This window comes from Nannospalax galili, unplaced genomic scaffold (genome assembly GCF_000622305.1).
Source record: "Nannospalax galili isolate Female #2095 unplaced genomic scaffold, S.galili_v1.0 scaffold1087, whole genome shotgun sequence".
In the NCBI taxonomy this organism is placed as follows: Eukaryota; Metazoa; Chordata; class Mammalia; order Rodentia; family Spalacidae; genus Nannospalax; species Nannospalax galili.
In genome coordinates, this window is record NW_008356845.1 from 1,878,508 (window position 1) to 1,894,694 (window position 16,187).

Consider the following 16,187-nt stretch of genomic DNA (forward strand, 5'->3'; position numbering starts at 1 on the left):
ATCCGTGGAGTTTGTCCTTGTTTAATATTTCTACTTCTTTTGATTGACTGACAACCTTTCAAAGAAACAATGAAATATAAGGTAACTTTTATTTTTCAAAAGGAAAAAGCCAAGGGATTATTGTTACAAGTTACTAAATACTGAACAGAACAACCTTCACTATGATATTTTGTAACTCTCAGGTTTTTTTATTTTTGGTCTTTTTGAGACAGGGTCTCCCTGTAGCCCCAGCTGTCCTGGAACTCACTATGTAGACCAGGCTGGCCTTGAACTCACAGAGCTCTGCCTGCCTCTGCCTCCCGAGTGCTGGTATTAAAGGCCTGCACCACCATGCCCGGCTAACTGTCAGTTTTTAAAAAGAGTTAACAATCAGGATTCAATGTGTAGAGTAATTGAAGTGATATTTTTGTCTTATGATAATATTATTCCAGCTACTGATAAACAGCTATTATACTAGATTAAAGTATGTGCTTAAGAAGGAAACGACCCTGTTCTTAATCATTAAGTTTCCTTCTCCTCTGAAGCACAAAGTTCTCTCAAGTTTAAAAATAAGCCACCACTAGCAAAAATAAGAGGGTATATTTGGTTAAGACTTCATTGTACAGTGAGGTTTCAGATAAAGGCACATCAATTTAAGTTCCAATGCCAAAGTTTTGTTGAGTAGAAACAGGAAATATACTTTTGGACAAAATAAGAAGCTTAGGAAAAATTCTAACGCATAAGATTACTTTGTAATTGGTGGTCACTTCATATGACATGAACAGTAATAATAAAAAACTAAACAAGCAATTTACAAAACATCTTTTAAAAAGAGAATTCCAGCCCCTGCCATGGTGACCCATGCCATTAATCCCAGTACTCCACAGACAGAGGCAGGCGGATCTCTGTGAGATCAAGGCCAGCCCAGTCTACATAGCAAGTTCCAGGCCAGTTAGGGCTACGAGGAGACCCTGTCTCCCCGCATCACCCCCCAAAAAAGCAAACAAGCAAGCAAACAAAAACAAAAAACCAAACAGAATAAAATAAAATAATAAAAAATAATTCTCAACAAAAAGGAATGTATCGTTCAGCTATGAGATATTTTTCTGTACAAAACCTGGCTGGACGAAACTGAGGAAACTTGCTCTGAATCACCACTTCCTGACAAATCTAGAAAACTGCCCATTGGCCTATCAGTCAACCAAACTGCAATTTTTGGTAGAACTCAGGAACCCTGGGAGATGATGAGGTCTGAGTGACTTTATTCAGAGACAGTCAGTGCACAATCCTGACTGTGGAGGAGAAAGGCAGCCAGAACAAGAAAACTGTCATAAAATGCTTATGGTCATTTATATAGAAACACAAAAGGCCTCTATGTTATAAGGCTGCTAATTGTGGATCACAATGTCCTGTTCCTAGCTCAGTAGTCACAGTTGAAGGCAATCAGGACTCAGTCACTGGGTTTTCTCCTGTAAGGTTTTTTGTTTAGCCTCTTTCTCTGGCTTTGCTGGGGATGGAAGCCTCATGTATTTGTAGGTTTTTATCTAGCATGGCCTTTCAGGGAAGAGAAAGAGTTCTGTTTCCCTAAATGACTGGGGAAACAGCCTTTATTGCTATTTATCTTTCCTTTCCTTTCCTACATGTCCTTCGTATTTCAAACAAATGATCATTCATTGGTGGTGGGTTGTAATAAATAATTATTTAATTTCTGTATACTTTAAAAATTACTTATTTAGGGCCTGGAGAGATGGCTCAGCAGTTAAGAGCACTGACTGCTCTTGTAGAGGACCCAGGTTTGATTCCCAGCACCCACATGGTGGCTACAAACCATCCTTAACTCCAGTTCCAGGGGAATCCGAAGCCTTCTTCTGACCTCCGTGGCAGTGCACGACACGGGTGCACTCACATACATGCAGGCAATACACTCGTACACATAAAATAAAAATAAAATATTTTTTAAAATACTTATTTAATTTTATGTGTATGAGCGTTTTGTCTGCATGTAAGAGAACACAGGTTGTACAATGCCCGTGGAGGCCAGAAGATGGTGTCCCTGGAACTGGAGTTAAGGACAGTTGTGATCGGCCATGTGGGTGTTGGGCACTGAACCCAGGTCCTCTGCAGGAGCAGCCAGTGCTCTTAACCACTGAGCCATTTCTCTAGCTCCCTCAATATACTTTGGAAGCAATACTACATTGTTAATTATAGTAGTTATTCTGAATTTCTACCAAAGTTTCTCTTGTTAAACATTAGTTCTATCACTTGCTCTAGTTTCTGTTTAGTCAAAAGTCTTCACAGATGTTCCTAGACTGTGCCGAGTGGACAGGACTTAAGCACGCCTCTGTATTTCCCTCTCGCAGTCCTGCTTCCCTTCCTTAGATGCTGTAAAACCTGTTGGGATATGAAGCTAGAGAGTACCAGCATTTGATCTGTGTGCTGATTTTTGCTGGAGGACTCTTCTCTGCCTACAGTCTATGCCCCATTGTTAAGAGAGACACCCCCAAAACGCACAGGAAAGGAGGGGGTGGGTAGTTATTTTGGCCATCCTTCGGTGCTGGATCATGAGTAGAAACTGTTAAAGGATCTGGGATAAATGCATGGAAAAGATAAATTAAGGCGTCAAGACATCTGTGAACCAAATTTCCAGTTTGATCGTCCTCTGTTGCTGTTGCCTCTTTAATTCGTTTGAAGAAAAAAATAAATAAAACATTATTTAGCCTTTGAAAAGATGATATCCAAAGTTGTGGTTGCTGGATTTACTCTTTGAAATCTCTTGGAAATGTCACAAACCCACAGTTACTTAATTGAGGTTTTTGTTCCTTACTTTTAAAACAACACAGTATTTAATCCATCTGCTTTTATTTCTTTTTAGGTCAGTCTCGATTCTCGAGTTAGAGAGGTGATCAATAGGAATCTGTTGGATCCTAATCCACACATGTATGAAGATGCCCAACTTCAGATCTACACTCTAATGCACAGAGATTCTTTCCCAAGGTTTTTGAACTCCCAGATTTATAAGTCATTTGTTGAAAGTACTGCTAGCCCTTCTTCTGAATCTTAATTTTCATTTAAAAGAAAAGAAAATATTTCAGAGGGCTGGGATGGGAAATAAAAGTAGTAAAATAACATCAAAAATTGAGTTCCTGGAGAACTACAGGTTGGCATCCTCAGGTTACTGTGAAAATACAACTGTGACAGTCTGTGTCTCCATCTTTATTGAGGTTACCCATGATTACGTTTGGAGAAAATACTGCATAAGACAGTGAATTGCCAAATTCAGTTTGTTTTATTCAACATTCACGCTACTTTTGAGCAAAACGTTTGTAGTTCTATGAACAGTCTCACAGTGTATCTCCAGAGGCTGCATGTAAAAGCAAGCCCGCTTCATTTACCGTGTAGTTGTTGTGAATTTAATCCAGTAGCATAACTTATATCTGTATCTAAGGACCTTTGTGCAATATGATCTCATAGAAATAATTGCCAAAAAACTAGCTGTGGTTTGCATTTTTTAATCATAATCTGATACAAAAAGGAGATTTTAAACATGTAACAGTGATATGTAACCATGCTGTATACTGCATTCAGTACTCTAATTTTTGAAGCCAATATTTCTGTACATGGAAAAAAAAAAGAGCTATTTATCTCAGTTTGTTGAGAGGTCTTAACGGGAGATTCCTCGGGTTGTGCACTGCCAGAACACTGGCGTTTTCGTTACCGAAGAGTTTGCTGTGTTTCAAACAAAAGAAAACTAACAACAATAAGAAAAGAGGAAAAAAAAGCACAAAAAAGTGAAGATGCACTATCTCACTGAAAATGAAAGCGCGATATTGTTCTTCATTGTGATGGAAGAAAAGGGGTCTATGTATATATCAAATGTCCAATACTGTAATTAAGTTATTAAAGACTGGCTCTCCAGTTCCAAAATTTGTGTAAACTTATGTACTTCAGCAAGAAAAAAAATAAATAAATAAATAAGCTTGCTAACCCAGTTTGGGACTATAAAGGAGAAGATTTAATAAAGGAATGCCTACATGTAGCACTGTAAAAACACTCGGATGAAGAGCTTCTGCCATGTGGCATATTTTCCTGAAAGTGAAATACAGTGACAAGCTCACGTTTTTCCCTAAGCGACATTTTATAAAGGGTTATGAAGAGGATAATCTTTGACTTCAGACCTTAACTGTTTTCACGTAGTATCTTAAGACTTATTTTAACAATGTCAAAACCAAACTATTAACTCTCATCCCTAATTAAAAGGCAGTACAGTGCTCAAATCTTTTAGCTGCCAATATTCCTTTTTATAATTACATTAACTCTTTACATGAAACACTTGCCTGACCTTGGCACGTATTTCTGACCTTCAGAACAGTATCCTATTGTGCACAAAAACATAATAACAATCCATGTCATATTTATATCAAGGTCTTACATTTGAATATCAATATCCCCTGGAGACTATTTTTTTAATCTTAAACTGAATGAATATAATACTGAGTAATCTAAAAAATGAAAGATTTAAAAAGATTTATATCCACTGAGAATACTGGCCTTATATTAAGGATGATATTAAGATTATAGGTTTTCTTTATCATTTTTAACTACCTCTCATTTTTTAATTTATTAAACATATTTTTTAAAAGTTTGGAGTTTTCTTTTAAAATTCATTTTACTTGAAAGGTTGGCATCATCAGTTTCTTTTTCCATAAATTTAAAACATTTCAAGAATTGTTTTTTAAGTGAAGATGATTTTCTAATTTATATAGAATTCAGGAGCTATGATTAAAAGGGCTATTACCTATTCCCTATGCAAATACTTTAAATGTTGCAGTGTTTGACAAAATGGGATTTTAAAAAACAATTTGCAGAGTAGAAAACAAAATGTTCTGTTTACACTGGCGTTGCTGACTACCCTACCATACTCAGCACTTTTAAATACATTATTTATGAAAATGTAGTTAAAATGCAAGATAGAAAATATTTATAATAATCATCTTTTAACAAATGCCTGTTTTTTCTGAAAGTGTTAGTGTGTTTAAGACATATTTTATTCATGTCACTTAGATATTTACTATTTGAATCGTTTTCACTGATATGTTGAAAAACGATAGCTATGAAGATGTTTACAAAAAATCATATTTTTTTTCCTAAAAAGTAGAGAAAACCTAAAAGTGTCATCGCTTCTATCGCGAGATTCTATCGTTTCTGAATCATTTAGTTATTTTCTTGGCTAGTGTTGAGTTTATATGCTACTATGACATGTATACATATATGGTATAGTATATTTGTTTTTTTGTGTGAGGCACATGAGAAGATATGTAATGTACTATGATGCCTGCATGCATCAATCGTTTTAAATGTACATTCTATACTCCTGTTGTTACTATGTGTGATGGTGACCTGCTAGTCATAAGTTATCTTTATAAGATACTTTGGACTATTAGATGAATTGTCTGTTTGACAATGTGTTTAATATTTTACCAAATGTAAAAGGTAAGGGCCTTTATAAAGAGTCCTAATCTCTAACGTGGGCATTTGTATAGATTTGGAAGTTGGTGTGTCTTTTTGAAATCTGGTTCGGAAGTTGCTCTGAGAAGGTTCCATAGCAGATGTCCACAGCACATGCTGTAACCATGCTATGTGAGTATTTTTGTGCTAAATTCATTTTGGGGGAGGGGAAGGTTTCTCATTTATTTTAAAATGTTTCAAGTTTTGAATAGTATGTCTGTGTACATGCAATTCTGCCATTTTTAACGTATGGTATGATTTCTTTTGTTCAAGTCACAGAGCTATAATAAACAAATGCCCTTACCTGGTGGCTATGCTACCATCCCAAGAGCACAACACTTGCTTTACTAGAGTTTGACTTTTTTTTCCTAGTGAGTAAATTCCTCCTTGGGGGAATGCTAGCACTTTAAAAGAAGCACTTTGTGTTTTAGATTGTCAAGATAACTGTATATTGTTAGAATCTGCTAATGCATACAGAAAGAGGTTCATGCACTTTCTAGAGTGCCTCACTGGAGGCATATCTATAATAGAAAGAAAAGAAGGGCATAGAGACACTGTATATATAGAGGAAGCCAGATTTCTTCATAGATGGACCTTATAGATAGATCATACCCATATTGTATGGATGGCTCTTCTTTAATCTGACTTATGATGATGTTATCCAATGATATCACAGAGGCTCTGACAGCATTACAAGGCACATACAAGTATGAGCAAAATAGGATTTTGATACTGAAATCAGGAAATGTAAAAGCCAAAACTAGAATAAGGTCTTTTTTAAAAAATCTTAAAATATTTACATATGGCCAGTTCTGATAGCGGGTAATGGTGCATGGTGTGTTATTATTTAGTATGCTTTAATGCTTCCTAGTATGACATATGTGTTAAATTTATCTGATACCTCAGTGTCAAAGGACTATAGAAATAGGTAAGGGTTTATTTAGCAGAAATAAATACACATTTCACCCTATTAAGCTGATTTAAAGTAATACTTGATTCTTAATCTGAGTTGTTTTTCTATAAATCTTTAACCTTATTGAAAAAAGTCATATTGTCATTGTGACAAATTACACTTGGGACAAATATAAAACATCAGGTGCTTTGGTGAGGAACTGTAAAGGGAACGGAGTTAGAATACAATCAGAAGGTGGGAAAACAACCTTTTGAAAAACCTCCAACATTTTTTAAGCAGGTAGAAAATGCCTATAACTCAGAACCCTATATAACATAAATTTTGAATACTTTAAGCTTGATACGTTGGCACATTATTTTGAAATATGAAAGACTACCAAAAATTATTCTTGCCTATTTAGATTGGTAGACTCAATCTCTAATAAACTCTACATGTTATTTTGTAAACATGTAGAGTTGAGTGCTCTTTTCTGCTTTTAAATTTCTGGCCATATACAGTGCCACCCTGAGAAAAGACTGTGAAACCAGTAAAAATTTTAATTATTTTTCACTTGCTACAATTGAAAATATTTACTGATAAAACAAATACCAAAACTTCAGAATTTCTCCTCAATACTACAGTACCCTTGCACACAGTGCACGGAGTGGAATGGTACGTGTTCCTTCCAAGCACCCAGCTTGGATTTCATTATGAGTACTTAAAAAAATATTGCTCTTACAGGTATAATCCTATCTAGCCCTGTATGACATCTTTGCACATCAGTTTAGGAGGACATTCCAGACCCTCATTCCAGTGAAAACACGGAGGGATGAAGTGTTGCTCTAACTGGTGGCGGGCCTCAGGCTGAGGACTCATTTGATTCCTGTGACAAAAGCTTCCAGATGAGCTGGGAAATGGATTTGTCTTCAGCACTGATGACAGTAACCAAAGGCAACATGCTATGTCGTATGTACAATCTGAAATGTTTCCTTCATCCTCATACTAACTAAACTTTTCTTCTGATTTACCCATATTGTCACAGCCTTCTAATTTTTAATGAGAAATAAATATTTTAGAATACTAATTAAGCACCGTCTAGGGTTTAGTTACATTGCCTTTGAAAGAATTAGCTCTTATTTCTGTTATTATTAAAACAATACCACATAAGGCTTAATGGAAATGCTGGGCAATAGATTTGCATATGGGATATAGTGCAAAATAATGCAGAACTTCAAGTGATGATTTGATGATTTGATTGCAACTTACAGCTATATCCCCGGGGATGGCAGAAAAGTCACTTATCTTTTCCGAATCCATTTCCTTGTCTGCAAATGAAGAATATTATTATTACAGGGTTGCCATGGGAACAATAATGTTGTATATAATATTTTATCAAAGTTCTTCAGTAAAGTAATAATCAGCACTTTTTAAGAATGTCTGTAGTTGTGCCATCTTAAAATACTTTTTCCCTATTTTTTTCTTTCATTAATTTTTAGGATGGCACACAAAATAATGGGCTTCATCATGGCATGTACATTTTCATGTATCATCATTTCTTGTTATCATGTATTCCCCACTGCCCTTCCCCATGCCCTCTACCCTGTCCTTTTTCAAAACATACTTTAAAAATCTAAATATGGATCCAAATGAGATAATGAAGCTTATTTTAAAGTGAAGTATATCAGCTGTTTTGTTCAGTGATTCAAAATCACTGAGATCCTACCAAATATAAAATCTATAGCCTATAAATGTTCCTTACATGCCACACCGTGCACACACACACACACACACACACACACACACACAAGACATAATGAAATAAGTCAGTATTCCCAGTGATAGGAATAATATAAACTCAAGCCATTTACTACTCTACATAACAGATCAGTGAATGACAGAGCTAAAACTAAGCTTATAAAACACTATTAAAAAAACGCTTTCATATGATACTAATATGATTTGTATCATGAAACTCTGAAGAGAAAATTACTAAAAGTGGCTATGTGTTCATAAAATTTTCATCAAATTTTTAAAGATTACTTTGTGCTTTGCAGAAAAATTACAAAGATAGTACATAAAGACCTCATGTGGGAAACAATTCATCGCAATTAATGCCTACTGTTGAGACTTTAAGACTGAGCTTTATTAGGACTTTCTTACTCTGATGTCTTTTCCCTGCCCCTCCATCCCATTACCACATGTCGTTACATACCTTAGGCTCCTTTCAGCTGTGACTTTCTACCAACTTTGTTTTTTCATGACCTTGAAGCTTTGAGGGGAAATGTTTAGCCATTTTGTAGATTATCTCTCTGGTGGGATTTGTCTGGTTTTCTCATGATTAGACAGAATTTACGGTTTCTGAAAGGAATCACACCATTCTTTATATCATTTTGGTTTTTTTGAGACAGAGTCTCCCTGTAGCCCCAGATGGCCTGGAACTCATTACATAGACACCAGGTTGGTCACGATCTCAGAGATCCTCCCGGCTCTGCCTCCTTCTGGGATTAAAGGCCTGCGCCACCACAGTCAGCGGAATAATGCCATTCTTATTAATAATAACAAAGGCACACGCCACTAGGCCGGGCTTTGGGTTCCTCTTCTCTGTTGATGTCAACCTTGATCACCTACCTGAAGCATTTTCTGTTATGTTAAATCTCTCTGCTGTAATAAACATTTAAAGAGGGTATTTTAGAGGAAAACATATTCAACATTGACACTGAGCAAGGAAAAAAAACTGAGTAGATTTCTTAGCACTAATACTAGGCTTAATTAAAAGATAACTAACAAATACTATAAAGAAAATGCATCTAATTAGGAAGTGAAATGGGTCAAAGTCCAATGTTAGCTTGAATATTCACTTAATAAAAATGAAAGTGGTTTCCCCCCCTCAAAAAACCTTTATAATTACCTACATCCTACACAAACGTTGAACATTAAAGATTTTAGTCTTGCTGATTGTAATAAGAAGTTACTTATTAATCGTTTTGTTTAGTCCTATTGATGTGCCATCCACTGAAGGATGTATACAATGCTGAAGTGATATACAAGACTTGATATTTTCCCCTTGGCTCTAACCTATTTGTCATAAATACAGTGTTTCTTGTATATGATTTTAAGATGTTTGCTAAATACTAAAAAGATAACGCATTTGATTCTGTGAAACTTATCATTTTTAATGTGTATAATTTCTTACTACCATGTTCATTATATTTAGTAATTTATACCTAGATTTTGTATTCTACCAATATTTATTAGTGGACCACAAAAAAGTTTTTGAGTACACGAATTTAAGAGGAACTTAAATGCTTGGTTATTTTACAATGCCAAAATAACTGTCAGTACTAATAAACTGAATAGACAATCCAGATTACTTTTCTTGTAATTGAAGTTTTTCCGGGTTTTTATCCCTTTTGAAACTAGATCATTTACCTGTGTACAATAATAGACTTCCTGAAAGTGCTACAATTTTAATAGAATTTGAGCATGACAATAATGTAAGAAAATTCAGAAGTCTCTAAGTATATTTGAGTTTTCAAAGTAAATCAAATAATAGGTGTTTTCATTTAACTATATTGTGGTGATCTATGAATATTATTGTAAAATGCATAGGCATTACACTGATTTTCTTAAAAATGTTTGAATTAATAAAGAAGTCACCCATATATCCTTAGAGAGGTTACTGTTTCCTCATTGGTGTAACACTGTAGAAGTATAAATTCCGGGTAGATTCTTTACATTGCTATGTAAGTTATTGCTTAGTACAATTGTGCACCTTTTATAAGTAATAAAATATATTCTTGAAATAATTTATGTCTTGAGAATGCGGTTGAGAGATTTATCTTGCTGATAGGGAGATAAAACCACCTGGCAGCTCTGTTCTGTATACAGAGCAGAATCAAAACAAAATGCTTTTATGGTGTCACTTGAATACACAAAGTTAAAGGAAATTTGAGGTATTTAAATGTTTTCCATAGCAAAACTAGTTTTGCTTTCTATTATCTTAAGAGCCTCCTCATTTTTCCACCCTAAAACTCGCCCTTGTGGACACAGGACTTCCGTGGCTGTGACCTCTGGTCCTGCAGGACACTTGCCTGTCCTCGCGGGAGTCTCCAAGTCCAAGTTCGCTGTCAGAGAAAACAGCAATGCGATGCTCTTCCTTCTTGGCTGGAGTTGGTACAGCCTGGCTGCATAGCCTGGCTCCGCCTGGAGGCGGGGCCAAGGCTCGGAGGCGGGGCCAATGGTTTGGGGCGGGGCCCGGAGGCAGAACCTAAGGCGCCGGGGTCGGAGGGGGCGGGGTCAAGGCCCCTGACGGCTTCTCAGACGGACCCGCCCTCTTACCTTTTGGCCTTTGGAAACCTTCCGGTTTTCCCACGCTTCGCCGGAAGTTCTCGCCACTTCCGGCAGGGTCTTCGAAATACCGGCGGTGCCGGGAGAGGCGCGCTGGACCGTGGTTCCGAGGTCTGCGTGGTGCGAGACCTGCGGCGCGGGCTTCCGGTCCTGGGGCCGGCGGGCGGCGATGCGGTGCGGGCTGCTGTGGGCGGCCGGTCGCCGGCTGTGGGCCCGCGGCGCTGGGACTCCGGCCCGCCGGTCGCTGAGCGGCAGTGCGCCGCCGCTGGAGGAGCTGTTCGCCCGCGGCGGCCCCCTGCGGACCTTCCTGGAGCGCCACGCGGGGTCGGACGCCCGGGGGCCCGAGCTGCTGGCGGCGGCCGGACTCCTGAGCGACAAGGAGCGCGAGCTGCGGGAGACCGAGCTGTTGCTGCGTGGTAAGGGCCGGGGCCGGGACCGGGGCCGGGGCCGCAGCGTCGCTGGGCCGGTGCCCTTCACCCTGGCCCGCTGTGCGCTTCCCCCGCCGCTGGAACGCTGCTGTCGTTGCAGCTGTCTCCTGCATTTGGATTCTGCACCGGGCTCTGCGGGTCTGAACTCAGTAACAGTTTCGTGCCCTGTCGCCCAGCGGCGGAGCACTGGGATGCTGAGCCCTTCTGCATAGGCCGAGGCGATGTTACACCCACACTTAGGATTCGGAATCCCAGTCCTGGTAGTAGGCGTTCGTTCGTCTGCGTTCAGTCTAGGCCGGGAGACTGTGTCTACGTTACTGCTGGAAGGATCTATTGAGGGTTGCGGTAGGGGGTGGGGTGGGGCGGTTTAATTATAAGTGAAAACCAGATACAATATGAATAAAGGCCTAGGCGAGAAACCACCTAGGAAAGGTGTGCGGGGGTGAAAGAACCAGTCATTTTAACCCTTAATCAGCCAGAGACTAAAATACTAAACCACGGAGGGATAAGGTAACTAACTCTTACAACAGCTTGTAAGGAATAGAGTCTGGGCTGACTGAATCTAATCGCGTAGGCTTAATCACTGTACTCTAAAGGGAGGGTAGGAAGAGCGGCAGGTTCGAACCCATTTTAAGGTCAGCTGGACACCAATCTGATTGAGAGACGGGACCAACCCCTTACATCGGGGAGTGACAAGTTTTGCCATTTAGGAAGCTGGACACGTAGCGGTATTTTATGTCAACCTGGAATATGATTCATGATGCTATGGAAAACAGGAGACTAAGACAATAATTTAAGTCAGAACTAAGAAATTAAGAGAAAAGCATGCACTTAGTGTTTTTTAAAAGGTTAACAAATGTGGGGCTGGAGAGATGGCTCAGCGGTTAAGAGCACTGACTGCTCTTGCAGAGGACCCGGGTTCGATTCCCAGCATCCACATGGTGGCTAGGAACCGTCTTTAACTCCAGTTCCAGGGGAATCCGAAGCCCTCTTCTGACCTCCGCGGCATTGCACGACACGGGTGCACTCACATACATGCAGGCAATACACTCATACACATAAAATAAAAATTAAAAAATTTTAAAAAAAGTTAGCAAATGATACTGAGAAAAAAACCTTTTGGAGAGAAATTTAACTGATTTCACGGCTTAAGCTATGAAAATCCAAGTGGATTTAAGGTGTTTCAAAAATCAAGCTAGGGCTGCAGAGGTGACTCAGTGGTTAAGAGCACTGGCTGCTTTCAGAGGACCCAGGTTCAAATCCCAGCACCTACATGACAGCTAACAGTCGTTTACCGTAACTCCAGTTCCAGGGGATCGGATGCCCTCTTTTGTCCTCCGTGGGCATTGCATGGCACAGGTGTACTGACATATATTCAGGCATAATACTCATACACATAAAAGAACACCCCTCCCCAAATACATAAATAAAGCCAGAGAAATTAAAAGTGATAGAAAGTGGGTCAAAGGGGGCAGGAGATGGCTCATAGGACCCAAGTTTGTTCCCAGCACCCACAAGGCAACAAATGATCTGATACCCTCTCTGGCCTCTTTGGGCACAGGTGCACTTACAGATGTTAGGAATTTAGGTAAAATGTAAGGAGGGTTGGAAAAATAGCTCGGTAGGTAAAGCGCTTCCGTGCAACCCTGTGGACTGGGGTTTGGAGTTCAGATCCCCAGAACCCACATTAATAGAGGCCTTGTAATCCCAGCCTCAGAGGGTAGAGACATGAGCAAGATGCACAGTAAGACTCAACCACATGGGGAGCTCTGGGATGGATTGAGAGACCCTGCCTCACTGAGTAAGGTGGAAGGTGTTTCTTTACATCAGTCAGCCTTGGGCTTTCACATGCAAGCCCCCCACACACACATTACCACACACGTGCAAACATGCATATACACCCATGCATACCACACACACAAATGGAAAAATAAAGTGTACAGACACAGTTTCCATATAAAGAGTAGTGTTACAAGAACAAAAAGTGGCATTTCAGTGGATCTTGAAGGTAAGGAAGAGGTGGTCAGGTGGTATGAGAGAAGGGAATGGAAGGCAAAGGTGATTGACACAGATAAAGTTACCAAACAGAATTCCAACACGGCGGAAGCATAGAATAGGTTGGGAGACATGAAACTGGGGAGATAAAGAATTCGGGTCTGCTCTCAAAGACCATGGGAAGTTGACTTGTTTTTAAGCACAGAAGTGGAATCCCCGAGGGAAGGTTACTGTGGCATTGGAGTCCAGCATGAGCATCAGTGAGGCAGTTGCTCAGACAGGCCCAGGGTGGCAGCGATCCTGCCAAGGTACAGAACTGAGTTTCAGGACACTGAGGAACACGCGGGACTTGATGCTTAATATCATGAGACTGGTAGGGCAGAATAGTAAGGGGGGGGGAACAAACCAGTCAGAACAGGCTTCTGGCTCTAGCATGAGTTGTATTCTTTTAAGATGGAAATATAAAAGGTGAATTTGATTAAAAAAAAAAAAAGAGCTTTGCCATTGAATGGTCATGTTAAGGCGGTAAAAGAAAACCTCCAAGGATATTCAGGTATAGAGTTCCTCTTGGTCTAAGGGGAACTCCTGGCATAGGAGAACTGGATGAGCCTGAGTAGTCAGAGATAGTAGTTTGTGGTGGTTTGAATGAGAACACCGCCCCCATACACACCCCACCCTGCGGAATCAAGGGTTTGAACACTTGTTCAGTCCATGGCACTGGTTGGGTCATGGGACCTTTGGGAGGTGTGGCCTAGGTGGAGGAAGCACAGCACTGGGGTGGGCTTTGAGAATTCATAGCCCTGCCCCACCTCAGTTCCACTGTTTCCTGTGAGTGTCTGAATGTGAGCTCTCAGCTTTCTGCTCCCACCGCCACCTGCCAGGGCTCCCTTGCCATGGCAGACTCTGAACCCTCTTGTAAGCCCAGTGAATTCTTCCTTCCATAAATTGCCTTGGTCATGGTGTTTTATCACAGCAGCAGAAAAGCAACTGTTACATAGGCCATATTGGTGGCAGGTGAGAATACTTAGGGAAAAACTTGGGATGGTAACAAGGCCAGAACTGCAGAGCATGTCCTTAGAGCAGGAAGAGAGGAGAGCCACGTGTTTCAGAAAGAACGGAGTGAGCTTTGGGACCTTGAACTAACAAAGCTGTGAAAACCAGTTATTTTCAAGAGACAGTACATGTCAGTATCTGACTCAGAAAGGTTAAGATCACCTTTTCAGCTCATACTATAAAAAGTCTTCAAATTTGGCAGTTTTGCCAATTTTTTTTTTTTTTTGATCTTTTTGAGACAGGGTCTCCTTGTAGCCCCCGCTGTCCTGGAACTCACTATGTAGACCAGGCTGGGCCAGAACTCACAAAGATCTGCCTGCCTCTGCCTCTGCCTCCCAAGTGTTGGGATTAAAGGCATGCGCCACCACGCCCAGCTGCCAATGAACTTTTAATGAGAATAGCTTTATTAATGTAATAAGGAAATATAATCTAATAACATCAAAAATAATCACAGCCAGAAAAGCAATAAAACCGGAATTTTATCTCTAGCAATTAGGGTAGAAAAGAGGGGCTTTAACAAGCAATTCCTTAAACAGTTGGAGTAAAAGACCCTTCTAGAGTGAAGAAGCCGTAGACAGATGCCTAGTGGACACAATGCATGATATAGAAAGAGAAATTAACTAGTGTATTACTGCCTGGGAATAATTCCTTAGTCGCTGCAGGTGTCCAATGCAGTAAGCAGAAGCCTCATGGCTGTTGAGCCTCTGGAATGTGGCTAGTCTTGATAGAGATGTGCCATAAGTATTAGAAAACACAGATTTCTGAGACAATCTAAAATTTTAATATTGGTATGGGTTACATGTTCAAATGATAATATGTTGTGTCTACTGAGTCAAAGAAAACAGTACAGGGCTGGAGAGATGGCTCAGTGGTTAAGAACACTGGTTGTTCTTGCAGAAGATCCTGGTTCAAGTCTCAGCACTCACATGGCAGCTAACAACTGTCCATAACTCCAGTGCCAGGGGATCCAACAGCCTGTTCTGTCCTCCATGGGCATTGCACACACATGTGCAGTTACCTACACACAGGCAATACACACATACACATAAAATAATAAAGAAAAAAAAGAAAACACAGTAGTTTTAGAATCTATTCAGTGTCCTCAGAGTTGCAAAATATAACATTTCAAAACTGAAAGGCAGGCATATGGAGTCACCCAGCTTAGCACGTCTCTTGGTCTGACCAGGCTGCGGGAAATCAGCTGTGTCATGTAGAGCACCTTCGTAGCTGAGCTGGAGCTAGACTTTGTTTCCCTCTTCTTAACTCAGCACGTGGTCCATTTCACCAACTTCGATCCATACCATGCTGTTTCCATCACTGTGTGCTTCTCCACCAGATACTCCCAGTAATCACTTCCTAATTTTGCTGTTGTCATTTTCACTCAAGTCATCTTTCCTTTTGACCCAAAAGACCTGCAAAAACATCCCCCCTCCAAAAAAAAAAAAGAATAAAAAAGAAATCAGAAAACAAATTCCTGCGAAGAGCTGCACTTTAATATTTAATCACGTGGTATTTCTGGTTGTTACTGTCACTTTTCATCATCAAGAAAATCTCATCTTTAATCATGCTTTGAGGTGGGGCTTGTACAGGTATCATTCTGACTCCCACAGTTGTGGGTTCTGGATAGAGAGCACACATACTCTATCTAAGCTTGATGCTGAGAGACAGAGACAGAGACAGAGAGAGAGAGAGAGAGAGAGAGAAACTCTGTCCTCCCCTCCTTTCCTCTCGGGCTACATTTGTCCGTATGATAGAGGGACAGAAATGGGAAAGTGTATCTTTTAAGTCAAAAATGAAAATTCAAGGCTAAAGCAATAGTAAACCCAGAGACAAAGAGTACTTTATTATAATATTAGGCAGACTCCCTTACATGTTTGTGGTAGGATCCTTATATACTAAGGAAACATTTATTTAGTAAGACTAACTTTCTATTTGAGGTCTGAATTTTGGCATAACAGGTCAATCTTTCTGTCCTGGGGTTTCTAACT

General features: G+C 39.9%; 2 protein-coding genes and 1 long non-coding RNA gene across 8 annotated transcripts in view; 2 read left to right on the plus strand and 1 right to left on the minus strand.

Moving 5' to 3' along the window:
* Window positions 1-9,254, plus strand: part of Rgs17 (regulator of G protein signaling 17) — a 132,981-nt gene extending 123,727 nt beyond the window's left edge. Inside the window, exons 5-6 of one of the 4 annotated variants that reach the window (XM_029556987.1) lie at window positions 5,520-5,616; window positions 7,118-9,254. In XM_029556987.1, coding sequence (XP_029412847.1) covers window positions 5,520-5,582 — 63 coding nt within the window. In that variant the 3' untranslated portion in view covers window positions 5,583-5,616; window positions 7,118-9,254. Of the gene's footprint in view, window positions 1-2,851; window positions 4,016-5,519; window positions 5,617-7,117 lie in introns of those variants that run through there. The other 3 variants (XM_029556988.1, XM_029556989.1, XM_008854731.2) reach the window with 3 other exon arrangements.
* A 1,492-nt stretch (window positions 9,255-10,746) lies between these two features.
* Window positions 10,747-16,187, plus strand: part of Mtrf1l (mitochondrial translational release factor 1 like) — a 14,205-nt gene continuing 8,764 nt past the window's right edge. Inside the window, exon 1 of one of the 2 annotated variants that reach the window (XM_017794783.2) lies at window positions 10,747-11,139. In XM_017794783.2, coding sequence (XP_017650272.1) covers window positions 10,893-11,139 — 247 coding nt within the window. In that variant the 5' untranslated portion in view covers window positions 10,747-10,892. The remainder of the gene's footprint in view (window positions 11,140-16,187) is intronic. The other variant, XM_008854732.3, reaches the window with a different exon arrangement.
* LOC108490018 overlaps window positions 15,154-16,187 on the minus strand; it is a 9,296-nt gene continuing 8,262 nt past the window's right edge. For both annotated transcript variants that reach the window (XR_001872071.2, XR_003847252.1), the window contains 2 exons: window positions 15,356-15,628; window positions 15,154-15,217 (listed from right to left, as the gene is read on the minus strand). This is a non-coding gene — a long non-coding RNA (uncharacterized LOC108490018). The remainder of the gene's footprint in view (window positions 15,218-15,355; window positions 15,629-16,187) is intronic.